At 45.3% G+C, this 13,444-nt stretch overlaps 1 protein-coding gene across 27 annotated transcripts in view; it reads left to right on the top strand.

Annotated features, from left to right (window-relative positions):
• Positions 1–13,444, top strand: part of AOPEP (aminopeptidase O (putative)) — a 376,610-nt gene that overhangs the window by 308,101 nt on the left and 55,065 nt on the right. For 19 of the 27 annotated variants that reach the window (XR_011531426.1, XR_011531425.1, XR_011531423.1 and 16 more), the window contains one exon: positions 919–1,035. The exons of 6 other annotated variants lie outside the window; for them this stretch is intronic. Coding sequence is in view for 16 of the 21 variants with exons in the window: in XM_070589922.1 (XP_070446023.1) it covers positions 919–1,035 (117 nt within the window). In the remaining 5 variants the exon portion in view is untranslated. Of the gene's footprint in view, positions 1–918; positions 1,036–4,912; positions 5,119–12,301; positions 12,449–13,444 lie in introns of those variants that run through there. 2 more of the 27 variants (XR_011531429.1, XM_070589933.1) reach the window with 2 other exon arrangements.

The following is a 13,444-nucleotide window of genomic DNA, read 5'->3' as shown; positions in this document are numbered from 1 at the left end:
AATATTTTTCATTCCTACGCGATGTATCTTAAAGTGATTTTTTTGCCCTCCATTAACAGTTTATTTGAGAGCTGCTCTGTGCTGGGGGCTGTTTTAGAACTGCAGTATAATAGTGAATAAGGCAGATAGTTTAAGTTCTTGGATTTTCCAAATATTGTTTGTTCACAAATTAGCTTGCATTATTTTTGTACCGTATAAGAACCATACCCCTCTCTGTTTTCCCGTTACTGGTAGCACCATTTTTTACTTACCCTGTGTGAAAACTCAGCTTATGGGTGACCATGTGTGTATGTTCATACATACTTACGTGTATGATCACGTGTACGACCACTTTTTATTTTTTAATGGAATAATAAACATGATTTTTATAAGGGATGGATTGTGAGACATGGTTCTTGTTTCACTACATGCTCTTTATTTCTTGGTGTACATTTGCAAGATTTATATGGTAAAGCAGGAAATCTGAAAGCTGCTTCTTATTTCTGTTAAACTTCCACGTGTTTGCCTAAGATCGGGTGGCTTCTTGAATCTTTGTCTAAGCTAAATGACGTTTTTTGACCTATGCATGCCATAAAGAAAGGAATCTAATAAGCCATAATAATATTCATTATTAAGTACAGTTTTTATCATTTCACAGTGTATGTGTATATTAAATCGTCACATCGTACACCTTAAAGAAAAGATAAATACCGTTTTGATCTGCTCTAATATAGAGCTGACAGGAAAGGTCTTGGAAAATAGGGTTTAATCAGGTCCCAGTTGTAAACCCTGTGGTTTTACCAAAGTCAGGTCCACAGTGCCCCGTGTTTGAAGCAGCTGCTGCAAGTGCCCAGGTTTCCCTGAATCTGTCTAGACATTTGGGTTTAATTTCTTGTAAGCTGAATGGCATGTTCACAAGGTGTTTGGTTTTGCCCTTAGCTTCTTCCAGACCAGCTGGTCTGGCTTCTGGAGTGTCTCTTGGAGCAGAAGACCCTGAAGCCCCGAACTCTGCAAAGCCTCGAGAGGACGTACCACCTCCCTGAGCAGGATGCAGAGGTAACCGGGAACGCCCTCACTGTTGGTGAAGAGTGATGGTCCTGTTGGATCTCAAACTGCTGAAACGGCCTTTTCCATTAGCAGCACCCCATGCCGGGCGCTTATGAGTGACGAGCAGCTGCTTTGAGCAAAGTGTCAACTGCTTCCCTGGTTGTGCTCACTCCAGCAGGGGCCTCTGATCCTGGTTATTCCTGGGGTATTTCGAGGCCCTAAGTTTTCCCCTCTTGCTTCTTAAGTCATAAAGACAGTCAAGAGTCTCCTAGAGGAGTGAGCAGGCAGAGTGGAGTGTTTTTGAATTACAGACTCAGGCGAGTCATCTTGTGCACAGTCGTGGCGCCGTCCTGTTGCACGTTACGGAAACTTGGCTCAGATGTGCTAGAGCTTCTTGGTTGCCTTCAGTTAGGGCAGGAAAGGAGCCATGTGTAAAGGAAATGAAAACTAAATCTAACAGCCGTGGTTTGAAAAGCAAACTTGGATGCTTGTGGGAAAGCAATATGATGTGGTCTTTAATATCTTTTAGCTTATTGTGAAGAATGCAGTGTGAATCCTAAGATGAGTTCCAGGAGTTATAATATATATATATATATATATATATATATATAAAATAATAAGTATTTAACATATTTAGTCATCCTATGCAAAAAACAAGCACACAGTCAAAGAGAGAGAAGCTCTTTTATATGAAACTCCTAAAAGCAAATAAATTTGGTTTGTGTTCTATTAAAGATAACTGAACATTTAACAACCGTACAAAAGAGAGAAGCTCTTTTATATGAAACTTCTAAAATACAAATAAATTTGGTTTGTGTTCTATTAAAGATAACTGAACATTTAACAACCGTACAGTCCAGTATGGTGGCTGTTAGGCCATGTGGCTGCTGAGCACTTGATATATGGCTGTCTTGAATTGAGATGTGCTGTGAGTGTGAAATGCACAGTGGATGTTGAAGACGTAGTATAAAAAATGAAGAAAGCAAAATATCTCAATTTATTCTTATTCATTACAGTGTCAAAATGATATTTTGGATGTGTTGGGTTAAATATAATGTTATTAAAACTAATTTCATTACCACTAAACTGGAGTAAATTGAGAAAAGCCAACTCACTATTAGATTAAAAGGGAAGAGGGGATATTGTTAGACATTCTGAAGCCCCTTACATTCAGGAGTTAATTAAAAAACCTGAGAGAAGACACATGTAGCTTTCTACCCCCCTGAACATAGATCAGACGTGCCACTGTTGCTGTTTATTTCGGCTCTTATATTTTTGTTTATAAAAGTTTCCAAATGCCAGCCTGTTATTTTTAATTAGTGTTTAAAAGAGGTTTCTATTTGTAGGCATGAGGTTATGTTTTAATCAGCCCTGAATACAGCTGAAGTGCCAGGCCCCTGTGATGGGCAGTGGACAGATGAAGGCAGGAAGATCAAAGCGGGCGCTGGGCACCTGTCACTCGTGCCCAGAAGCCGTGAGGTGGTAGGCCCTGTTTCCCCGCTTCCTGCTGGCATAAAACACAGATGTTCTTAACTTACTCTTCAACTGGTTTGTTATATATATCCTCTTAAACCTTTGAGAGGTATAACAGGCTTTATTTATCTGGTTGCTTGTCTTACATCTCACAGACTACACCATGATGCCCAAAGCAAGGGCAGTCTCTGCAGCTCGGGTGTCTGATGACACGAGACTGGGGCCTGAGGATGGCTTAGCTCAGGTTACATCACTAGTGTGGTCAGTGTTCATACAGTCCACAAGTACTTAACTTTGCCAGGCACTGGGGGTACAACGATGGACACCACGGGCCAGGGTCATCCTTAGGAAGCTTATGTTCTTCTAGAAAGACGGCTGATAAGAAAACGAACAACACAATTTCAGATAAGAGCTACGAAGGAGATACAGAGGGTGAAGTTGGGCTAGGTGTCCCTAGATAGAGTATTCAGGGAAGGCCACTCAGAGAAAGGGACATTTGAGCCAGAATCTAAGGATGAGAAGGAGCTGGGCATACAAAGCCAGGGAGCGAGGGCTGGTTTGCACACTGAGGGGGCAGCATGTGTGCAAAAGTACGAGCTCGCCATGTGCTAGTATAGGGTCAGCAAACTTTTTCTGTAAAGAAACCCATACGGTTTCTGTTGCAACTATTCAGCTTTGCTATTGTAGTGAGAAAGTTGCCATAGACCGTACTTAGAGAATACACGTACCTGTATTCCAGTAAAACTGTTCATGGACCCTGAAACTTGAATTACATAGAATTATCACACCTCAAGATAATTCTTGTTGTTGTTGTTCCTATTTAAAATTACTTAAAAACATACACACCTCTCCTAGCCGCGGGCTGATTTGGCCTGCCCCGTCTGGAGTTTGTTGACCCCTGCTCTGGCCTGCGGAGTTGAGGTCAGAGATGGGCAGGGGCTAGATCAAGGAGGGCCTTGAGGCTGAGGTGCACGTTTGGGATTTTATTTTAACAATGTGCGGTTGCCTTCCCTCCTTCCCAGGCCCTCTGAGGTCCTGGCATGTAGTTAGTTACACTGACAGCTTATCACACTGTGAAGTTCCCTTGAAATGTCATTCAGAACCAGAAAAGCAACAGGATTTTGGCCAACCAGGGTGTTTTCTAGAAACTTTATTAGTTAAGTGTGATTTATTGTGACACTGATTAGCAGGAATTTAGCTGAATAACCATCTGCCTTTATTTTAAGTGACAGAACATTTCATGGGAGAAAGAATTGTTATTTGGTGTAAAAAGTCTTGAGGATTCTGACTATTCTGGGTGCTTCTCCTTGACTAAACAAATAAGGATTGTCCCTCTCAATCGTTATCCGGGCTTTTAAATATGTAATAAATAGCAATCATTTGAAAGCTGTCTGAAGATACTGGCATGTGGCAGATTGTATATGGAGCGTCCCTGTGGGAAATGGCTCTGGAGAGGTTTTCCTGGCGAGGAGCAGTGTGGGTTCTGGCCCTGCTGCTCCTTGTTCAGGATGCTGCCAGGCCCTGGGATCATAGGGTTGAATTAGACGTCTGTGCAGAAAGACTGTAGCCCCAGGACAATGGGGATCTCTCCAGCACAGAGCAGGGAGTGCTCATGACGAGGAGGGGTGGGGTGGTATTCCCCCATATTTCCAAGACACATAGAAAGGCTCCCTCACTCTCGCTTGGACTGGTTGTTTCCTGACAGCATATGTGTGAAGGCACTTTGACGAGGTGAGCCTGCTGCTCTGTTTCTGCTGCAGTAGCGTTTCCAGAGCTCTTTAAGTGGCGTCTTCGGCTCTTTGGGCCCCGAATGGCCAGTGTGCATCAAAACTCTAGTTGGCAGAGCAGTGTATTCTTGATATGTCACCCAAAGCTCTCAGCAGTGTGAGGAGTCCATCCTGCGATGAGTCAGGGGCCTCCACTCAGTGGCTGCTTCAGCTTTCTTGCTGTTGTTCCCATTGTCCCTTCCCTCCCTTCTCAGTGTGTGGGTTGGCTGGCGCAATCCCACTGGGAAGTTTACTGTTAATTATTCTTTTTAGTAGCTCAGTATTTTTAGTAGTTGTGTTGCTCCTGTGTTTCGGTTGTGTTCACAGAACGTCTGGTGTGTTGGTCGGGGTTTCTGAGCAAAGCATGGCACCTAGTCTGCTGTTGCCTGCTGGCTGGCTGCACGTCAGGGTAGCACCGTTCCCCTGTCCTCCGTGCCTGCACCACTGGTGCTGTGAATGCACAGGTCTGTTCTCAGGGAAGGGATGCCAAGTGTTCAGGATCTGAAAGGCAAAGTGCACGAGGACAAATCTAAGAAGAAGCTGGGAGAGTAAAGCGCGTCATCGCAGCCATTTCATGCCTTGCCTGCCCACTCTCATTGCACCTATCTGAAAAGTGGGCACTGATGGGGGACATTTGTATTCCTCAGCCTGGAAAATAAAGCTAACTACGAGAGTCAACCATCTTCTATATCCTGAATCAAAGAAACTACTAACCATGTGCCAGCACGGAAAATAAGCTGAAGAAAAACTAAGTTCGTGGAAATATGTTGTCTACGGTTTTTGAGCACATTAGCTCAAATAAAGAACCAAGAGAGTATAAAAATATATTGGATAACTCATTCTTGCAACAAAAGATACTTTCTAAGATCTTTTTTTACTCTTTTTAAAATAATTAATTTCCTCCCCTCCCTAGTGGGTCTCTTAAGCTATAAAAGTAGTTGCCCCATGGTAGTGAGGCAAGGATCCATGAACTTGGCTCTGTGACCTCCTTCCCCAAGAACCCCACAACTGACCTTGAAGCAGCGTTATTTCTACAGACTACAGTTGAGCACTTCAAAGTTGGGGTCGCACCTCAGGTGAATTTTGGGAACACGCAGAAACAGCAGCTCCCTGTCTCGTCTGACTTGGATGGGAGTGATGGGCAGCAGTCAGAAAGGTTCCCTCGGTGGCATGCTCTGCTCTGAAAGAGTAAGTGGGTTGAGCCAGATCAGTTCGTGCCCTCACTGTACTTAGGCAGGACTGTTGGTTTAAAGGAAGAGGCTTCCTGGGTTAGACTGGAGTGGGAGGGTGTGGGCGTCGTGTCTCTGTCATCCCCTTGGCACCACCTCTGCCTTCTCCCTTCAGGAGTACTGCCCTCATGGCTGGCCCCACGTGAAGAGAAGGATGAGCAGCTCTCCATGTCTTGATCTCATCTAAACGCCCAGGCTCAGCCTGGTCTCAGCCAAGCCATTGACTTAGCAACAAGCTGGAGTTGGGTTCCAGGCCTCAAATAGCTGGTGGCCACAGACAAGTCACCCACCCTTCTGGGGCCCCATTTTCCTTGTCTGCACAGCAGTGCCTGGACTAGACTGCTGGCTTTTGGCTACTTTGACCACAAACTGGTAAAAAGAGCTTTATGAAACTGTCTTTACTCTTATATTTTCTATGATTTCCTATTTCATTTTCTTTAAAAATGTGCTTGCAGTAAATTGATTTTATGACCCACTGGTGGATCCCAGTCCTCAGTTTGAAAAATGCTGGACTGGACAATGTCAAGGTCCTCACCAGCTCTCCTGCTTCCTCCCTGCGGATTCTCACCGAGGTTCCTGTGCCTCCCATCTCCTCAGGGATAAAGTGGAGCCATAAACCCCTTCTTTACAGGTTAACAACATGACGCGAGAGAACATCTGTCAGCATCAGTGGCTTTAACATAATTTCATGTAAGATTCAGCATCTCTCATTTGGTGGGAAATGGTCAAGTTTTGTTATTTAGCTGAAAAAAGCTTTATATTATCTCTTTTAATCTGTCAGGAATGGCACAGAGAAAAGAAATGTAAGCTACCCAGTTACTGGGAGTCCCTAAGCATCCGGTCACAGAATTCTTGATCCTGGGGCTTGGTGAGTTTTTCCAGAGGGTGGGGAGGAACATTTGCTCTAAATTAAAGTCTCTCAGCCCTAGCACTGCTGACATTTTGGACAGGATGATTCTCTGGTGTGGAGGCTGTCCTGTGTGTTGTAGGATGGTGAGCGTCCTTGGCCTATACCCACAAGATGCTGGCAGCAACCCCCACCCCACCCCCAGTTTTGGTAATCAAAAAATGTCTCCAGACATTGGCAAGTGTCTCCTGAGGGCGAGATCACCCTGGTTAAGAGCCATTGCTCTAAAGCAGCAACTGATTCACAGCAGGCCATTTTTTTCATGTCATCTAATAAAGTCCCTGGGAGTTGGTTACAACACAGAATGGAGCAGCTACAACAATGGTTGACAGCCTTTAGGGGCCACCCGGAGCCATCTCTTTTACTCTCCCAAGGCTCCAAGGAATGTAACCTTGAGAAAGGTGGAAACAAAATCTTTCACAGGAAAGAAAAAGAAGAAATTGCAAGTTCAACTTGTGGTTGTGAGTAAAATCTAAGGAAACAGATTAGTGAGGACGGACAAACCTGTTTTACCACTAGTGCACAGAGAAAACCATGCCAGCGTCTGTCTCCATTCTACTCCGAAAGGACACTTTCAAGGTTGATTGCAGAAGGAAAAACATCCAACCTTGCAGGCCTTTTCCCACATCATTGCGTTTCCTCTGGCTCTGCTGAAGAGCCCTTGAAAAACCATGTAAAACGGCCACCTCCCATGGTGGGTTTTACGTTCGCAGGGAGGGTATGGATATTAATACATTGTTAGTAAGAGAACTTATGGTTTGCTTGAAAAGAAAACACCGCAGCATTTATTTGAAATCCAGAGGTGGAAGGTGTGATTCCAGGAACACAATGGGCTGACAGTTCTGAAGCTCATTTCTGAATTCCATTTGGGCCAGATGCGTCGTTCCAGTGAATGGAGAGCATTTCATGGTGAACAAACCTCTAGAGAAGCCTATGGGAAGGGCAGAGAACAAGGATTTAGCCAGGTGTCATTTCTCTAAATTCCAAAATTGATCAGCGGCTGTGGTTCTGCCCGTCGCCTCCAATGCTCCTTCTGTTCAGGGGACAGTCTTCGGCAGAGCATTCGGGAGTCTGTGCCCTGCCACGCAGAACTCCTTGTCCCCCTTTTCTCCCCTGGTGGCTTTTCCATAGTATTCTGGTTACTATAAAGAAATGCAACCTTTCTATTTTGCTGTCCTCATAGGACAGTTTAGAGGAGAGGTTAGATGTCCCCTCTTTGGGCTCTGTTGCCACTTCAGGATGCTCCGCAGTTGCTCTTCATTAAAATGCAGAGCACTGCACTTGGGGCTCCTTCCTCTTTGGTGCGCCTCAGTGCAGAATCTCAGTAACATAAAGGCAAGAACTGTGGCCTTGTTGACGTTAGGTCCCATAATCACGAAGTGTGAGGACAGCCTTGCGTGGCTGGCACCAAGGCCCCTGCACTGACCACAGGACTGTGCGAGGACGCTGAGACCCAAGCAGAGGAACAGTGCCAGAGCTCCGGCCTCATCTCAGTGATGCTCCAGGCCCTGCAGGCGCCTCTTCATCACCTCCATCCCTCCTGGAGGCTGCCCTGGGTGCACACGTATGGGGCCCCAGCCATCCACCTGCATTGTCAGGAGGCACCATCGTGGAACAGAGTTCCAGGGGCAGATTTTCAGGTTGAACATAAAAAATAGACCATTGTGAAGAGTCAGAATGATGTGTGGCCAAAGCAAAGTGGTTTTCCAGGGTAAGACATGAGGGGCCAGATCGCACGGGAGCTTCTAGAAAAGCAAGTTGACACCTGCCATACCCAGCATTGGGCCATTTGTCAAAATTTCTTCACAGGGATAAGGGGTCTGGCTCATTGGCCCTGTGTTGTGGTCAAGCTTAGGCTGCAAATTGGGTCAAATGCTGATGAATCTGAACTTTAGGGTGTTACAGTATATAAATAGTGACTTTGTATCCATTTTTTAGAGAGCCAAGACAGTGATTGTGAGGTGCGTACGTGTCCCTTTGACACAGCATTGTAATTCCTTTCCTAGAATTTTGACAGCTGGGTGGGATATGGATTCAAAAAAAAGGGCTGAGGTAATTTTCTTGAGTTGCTTTAGACATACCTGTTTTTTTAAACCACCTGTCTTTTATGATGTGGGAAAGAACAGAGCTCTTATATAATTCTTTAGTTATATTTGTGCATTTTTTTCTTTGTTGTATTTGGTTTATCAAACATGTAATTAATGTTTTAGAACATTCTTTCAAAGTCAGGAGGATATCACTAGGCATTTCTTTCTTGGAGTTTTCTTTCTTTGTTAGTCAATTCAGTGCCCCTAGAACTTTTCTGTGGAAACCATGCAACAAATCAAGTCTCCCCTGCTGGACTGTGATAAACGGATTTTTCAAAAACTGATCTATAAAGAATGAAGGTAAAGGAATAAATGAGCCACTGATGGCATAATATGCCTAATTTTCTTAAAGGACCTTTTAAATAAATAACTATAATCAATTCATAATATTTAACATTTATCTGTAAATAAGAAAGAAAAGAACGTTTAATCGGCATGCTCTCAGCTGCAGTTCCAGCCGGACTTTATCAGGAAAGCCCCTGGCCGCTCACTGTGCTTTGTTTGCTGCTTCCAGTCCTGTTAGCAGCAGGCTCTAGTGTATAGACGTTTCAGGGGCGTTATCGACTCTTGCTGTCTGTGTCCCCCCAGGCGGTACACATTTTCTCAGAAAGACGCAGACACGTGCACATTTTCTGGGCTTATAAATAGCATTGCCCTGATGCTCCTCTTTCGGTATGGACCAAAACCTAGCTGCGTCTTATGTTCATTTGGTCCTTACAGGTCTCAAGAGTGAAATCGATGTGTGCGGTTTTATTGGTGCTTCTGGGTTCTTTATACTTCCCTCGGTGGTTTACATATGAAAATATGTGTGTGTTAGATTTCCGTGCTAAAATCCACACTGAGACAGCAGGCAGTTGTCTGTGAACACTGCCATTTTGTCTCACTTTCACATGTAAAGTGTGCGTTACATGCCCTAACATGGAGGGCTTGTTTTGCCTAAAAGCTCACATTGCTTTTCTTCCCTCCGTTGTCTTTCCTGGACCCCCTTCTTTGCCCTCTAGTTCCACGGCACACCACGATTGGAGAGTCGTGGCCTCCCAGCTGTGGACCCACCTGTTGCAGATAGAACAGGAGCCCTGCAGGGGGCAGTGCTCTGTGGATCCCACACGATTTCCTGCAGCTCATGCCTCATGCCTCTGAATGTTTGTGTTGATACATGATAGCAAAGAGAAGACAATTCTATTGGATTTCAAATTATTTAAAACTGAAAGGCCCCTCATTTATGTGCAAATGATGGTATTGTGTGTGTATGTCAGAGTATGAAATTTATTTAAAGATCAACTGAACTTTATAGGGCCGCACTAAAATGATTTCTCGAGCTACTCGGTCTGTGTGCTGCTTCCATGTGCCCGCCGCCTGTGGGTAGCAGCAGGTACCCAGGCTGAGCACAGGGAGTCTGCAGGCAGTGGAGGAGCAGCCAGCCAGAAAGCAGCAGCCCAGAGCCGGCCCCGCTGTTAAGACACCAGGTAGTTTTCTCAGGATTGCACTGCGTAGAATAGTACCTTTTGCTGAAAGAACCTTCCCCAACTTGATGTTTGGGTTGTTTTTAATAACAGCTTTTTGAGAAACAATTCTTAATATACCATACAATTCACCCATTTAAAGTGTACAATTCAGTGGTTTTTATTCACAACTTTTATCCTCAGTACCCAATACTTATTTTTTTGAGCATGGCTTTTCCTGGCTCTCTAGGTATTCTGGAATAGCAGCTCCTAGTATCTGACATGACAGGGTGGTTCGAGTGACCATGGTGGTAGGGAAACCCCTTCAGGAGACAGCAAGCCTTTCCCGCAGACTTGGTGAGGCCCTCCAGAGTTGAGCCTGCCCCAAGGAAAGCAGGAGAAGGCACGGGCAGAGGGATCCTATGGTCTGAGCTTATCAGCGGAGGTGACCCATGGTCACAGTCTCTGCCAAAAGTGAAAGTCCTTTTTTCAGCAAAAGCCATGTGTCACAAGTTAAGGAAATGAAGAAAGAAGGTGGAGTGTTTTATTTCCTAATCATAGAATTACGTATTGGAATGCATTGCCTTTTGGCACACATCTTTGCTAGAAAAGGACGGCAGACCGTGCTACATTTCAGGTGGAGCCAGCCTGGGCTCCCCAGTTCTACTTTTTGGAGCCAGCTGCCTTTGGTAGCATTAGTGTCATTAAATAAAATAGTATATCCATAGGAAAGGGGGAAGCCTGGAATCTGCCCGAGAGCACATCCGTGAGTGAGGCCACCTCCTGGGTGATGCCTGGCGTTTGTCCTCACGTTTGATCCTCACTGCCGCTCTCCGTGTGAGTCAAGTGTATGATCCCAGCAGGGGTTCTAGGCCATCCCTGTTTCGCACATTGCCGCAGCTCTTGCTGTAACCAGTCATAACCAGTTAACATAAGACGAGAGCTTGAGGGACTGACTCGAGCAAGGCTAATAAGAGCCCTCGAAAGAGAGCTAGGAGCCTCCGACACCTCATTTGCTGTCTTCGCCCCAGGCCGAGGGATTTACTCGCCTGGCTTTGTGGTGGCAAATAGGGTAAATTTAATTCCCCTTAGTTTAAAAAAATAAAGTTAAGATTGCAGCCCTTTCAGAGTAAGGAGCAGCAAAGGTGAGAGAGAAAAGGAGAAGTGCTGGAATCGAAATACAAAAGTTGGAAGTCTCTGTGTGACAGCCAGGCAGCTGGCTGTTAGCCTGTCTTTTCTCGTGAGAACGAGCAGATCTGACATGCTGGACCACTGTAGGTGCCTGTAACCGAAATCCTTGTTGGCAGTGCTGTCTGTCGCGGAGCTGCTCTGCGAAGGCCTTCCTGCTCCTGGCCTGCTGGGCAGCATCCCTCACCAGCAGGAAACCCACTTTAGAGAAAGTTAAATCTAATCGAAGAACACAAATTGAAAAAGCAGATTTGTTTATTGCGGTGTTAGGCTTATTAACTCACAGAAGCCATGAGCCTTGCTCTTTCTATTTAAAGATGTAAAATGGAACTCTAAATGAGGTTTAATGGGCTTCCCAGATCACGTTCCCTGGACAGATTTTTTTCCCTTCGACAGTAAATTTTGAAATCAAAAGGACTGAAGAGAAAGGGGAGTGCTTCCTGTCATAAATAGGATGGGTGGCATTCTTCAAAGCATTTTATAGCTTCCAACTGTGTATTATAATTTCAAAGTAGCTGAAAAGCATTCTGAGTTTTTAAAAGTGGTACATTCATTCAGAAACGTTTATCAAGCGCTTACTATGTGTCAGGCATTGAGATAGGGACCCGAGATGGCCCAAAGGCACTAGGCCCCTCTTGTTACCAAGCTTGCGTTTTAGTGTAAATGAGATACGTAAACAAGCAGACAGGGAAGTGTGATGGTTTCGGGGAGCATGATGAGCAGGAGAGGATGTAAGATACTTGTCTGAGAGAGTGACCCGTGGGGGCCAGGGCTGGTGAACTCCGGGAGGGGAGAGGTCAGGAATGTGGACATACCAGATCATCTGAGCAAATGAGGGTGTGCCAGATGGGGCAGGGCCCAAACTGTGCCATCTCTGTCACAGCCGATGTCTTTGTCCCCTCTGTCTGTTGGCCCCTCATGGCCTTCTTGTTAAAAAGCTAAAGGCTATTAACACACTCTGGGACTGTTTGGGACACACGGGAGACTGACTTTCTGGTGTCATCAGAGGATTGAAAGACTAATCTCTCTCTCTCTCTCTGTCTCTCCCTCTCCCTCTCTCTCTCTCTCTCCCTATCTCTCTCTCTCTCTCCCTCTCTCTCTCTCTCTCTCTCTCCGTCTCTCTCCCTTTCTCTCCGTCTCTCTCTCTTTCTCTCCCTCTCTCTCTCTCTCTCTCTATCTCTAGTGTGTGTATGAGGAAGATTGTCCCTGAGCTGATGTCTGTAGCAGTCTTCCTGTGCTTTACGTATGGGATGCCACCACAGCATGGCTTGATGAGGTGCATGCAGTTCCACGCCTGGAATGCTAACCCAGGGTCACAGAGGCAGAGCATGTGAGTTTAACCACTGTGCCACCAGGCCAGCCCCAATAGAGCTGTAGTATGTTAACAGAAGGGGACAGACACGCTGTAGTCATTTTTAAATGTGAAAGTATGTGGGTCACACAAAGCTAGTAAATCCAATAGTGGCAAGTGGAGAAAAGGAAAAACACAAAATAATATGTCTATATTGATTGCTGCTCTTGTAAAGATCATAAGTGAATGGCTAGAATTTCTTGTTCATTGGGTTCTTAATTTGTCTAGAGTTACCTGTTTATAATTTTTAAACATTTAAAAATAAAGCAAGGGGCCGGCCTGTGGCGTAGTGGTTAAGTTTGGTACACTCCACTTCAGCAGCCAGGGTCTGTGGGTTCAGATCCCAGGTGTGGACCTACACCACTCGTCAGCAGCCATGCTGTGGCGGTGACCCACGTACAAAATAGAGGAAGATTGGTACAGATGTTAGCTCAGGGCAATCTTCCCAGCAAAAAGAGGAAAGTCGGCAACAGATGTTAGCTCAGGGTCAATCTTCCTCACCAAATAATAGCAATAAAACAAGAGAAGCAGCTACCTATAGGAGCCATAAGTGTTTTTCAAGCGTGGTGGTGAATATGCAGCAAACCGAACCCTGGCTCCAGGATTGCAGTGACGGAAACAACATGGTTGACTTCCTGTCTCTTGACGTAACTGTCTGATGTGCTTTGTTGATGGCATGGAGGCTACCAGAACCAAGCCGGGGCGTATCAGCTAAGTTATTAGAACTCACATATTGTCCTAGGCCTGCAGTGTTCCCTCCTCAGCCTCTGGTTCCATGCATTCTTCGGGCACAGGGCCTCTTTGCTAATGCACTGGTTTTCAGACTCCACCTCCAAGGAGCCCAAGGCCCCACACAGGAGTTTACTGTTTAATTTTAAGGTGTTTCCTACCTGATGTGAACATTTAAACTGCTTGAAGAACCCATTTGTATTCTTCTCTTTAATCTGTCTTTATATACTGAGGTTCCAGGTTATA

This window comes from Equus przewalskii, chromosome 22, assembly GCF_037783145.1.
Source record: "Equus przewalskii isolate Varuska chromosome 22, EquPr2, whole genome shotgun sequence".
Classification (NCBI taxonomy): Eukaryota; Metazoa; Chordata; class Mammalia; order Perissodactyla; family Equidae; genus Equus; species Equus przewalskii.
The sequence above is the reverse complement of the archived record's forward strand: the minus strand, read 5'-3'. Positions and strand labels throughout refer to the sequence as shown.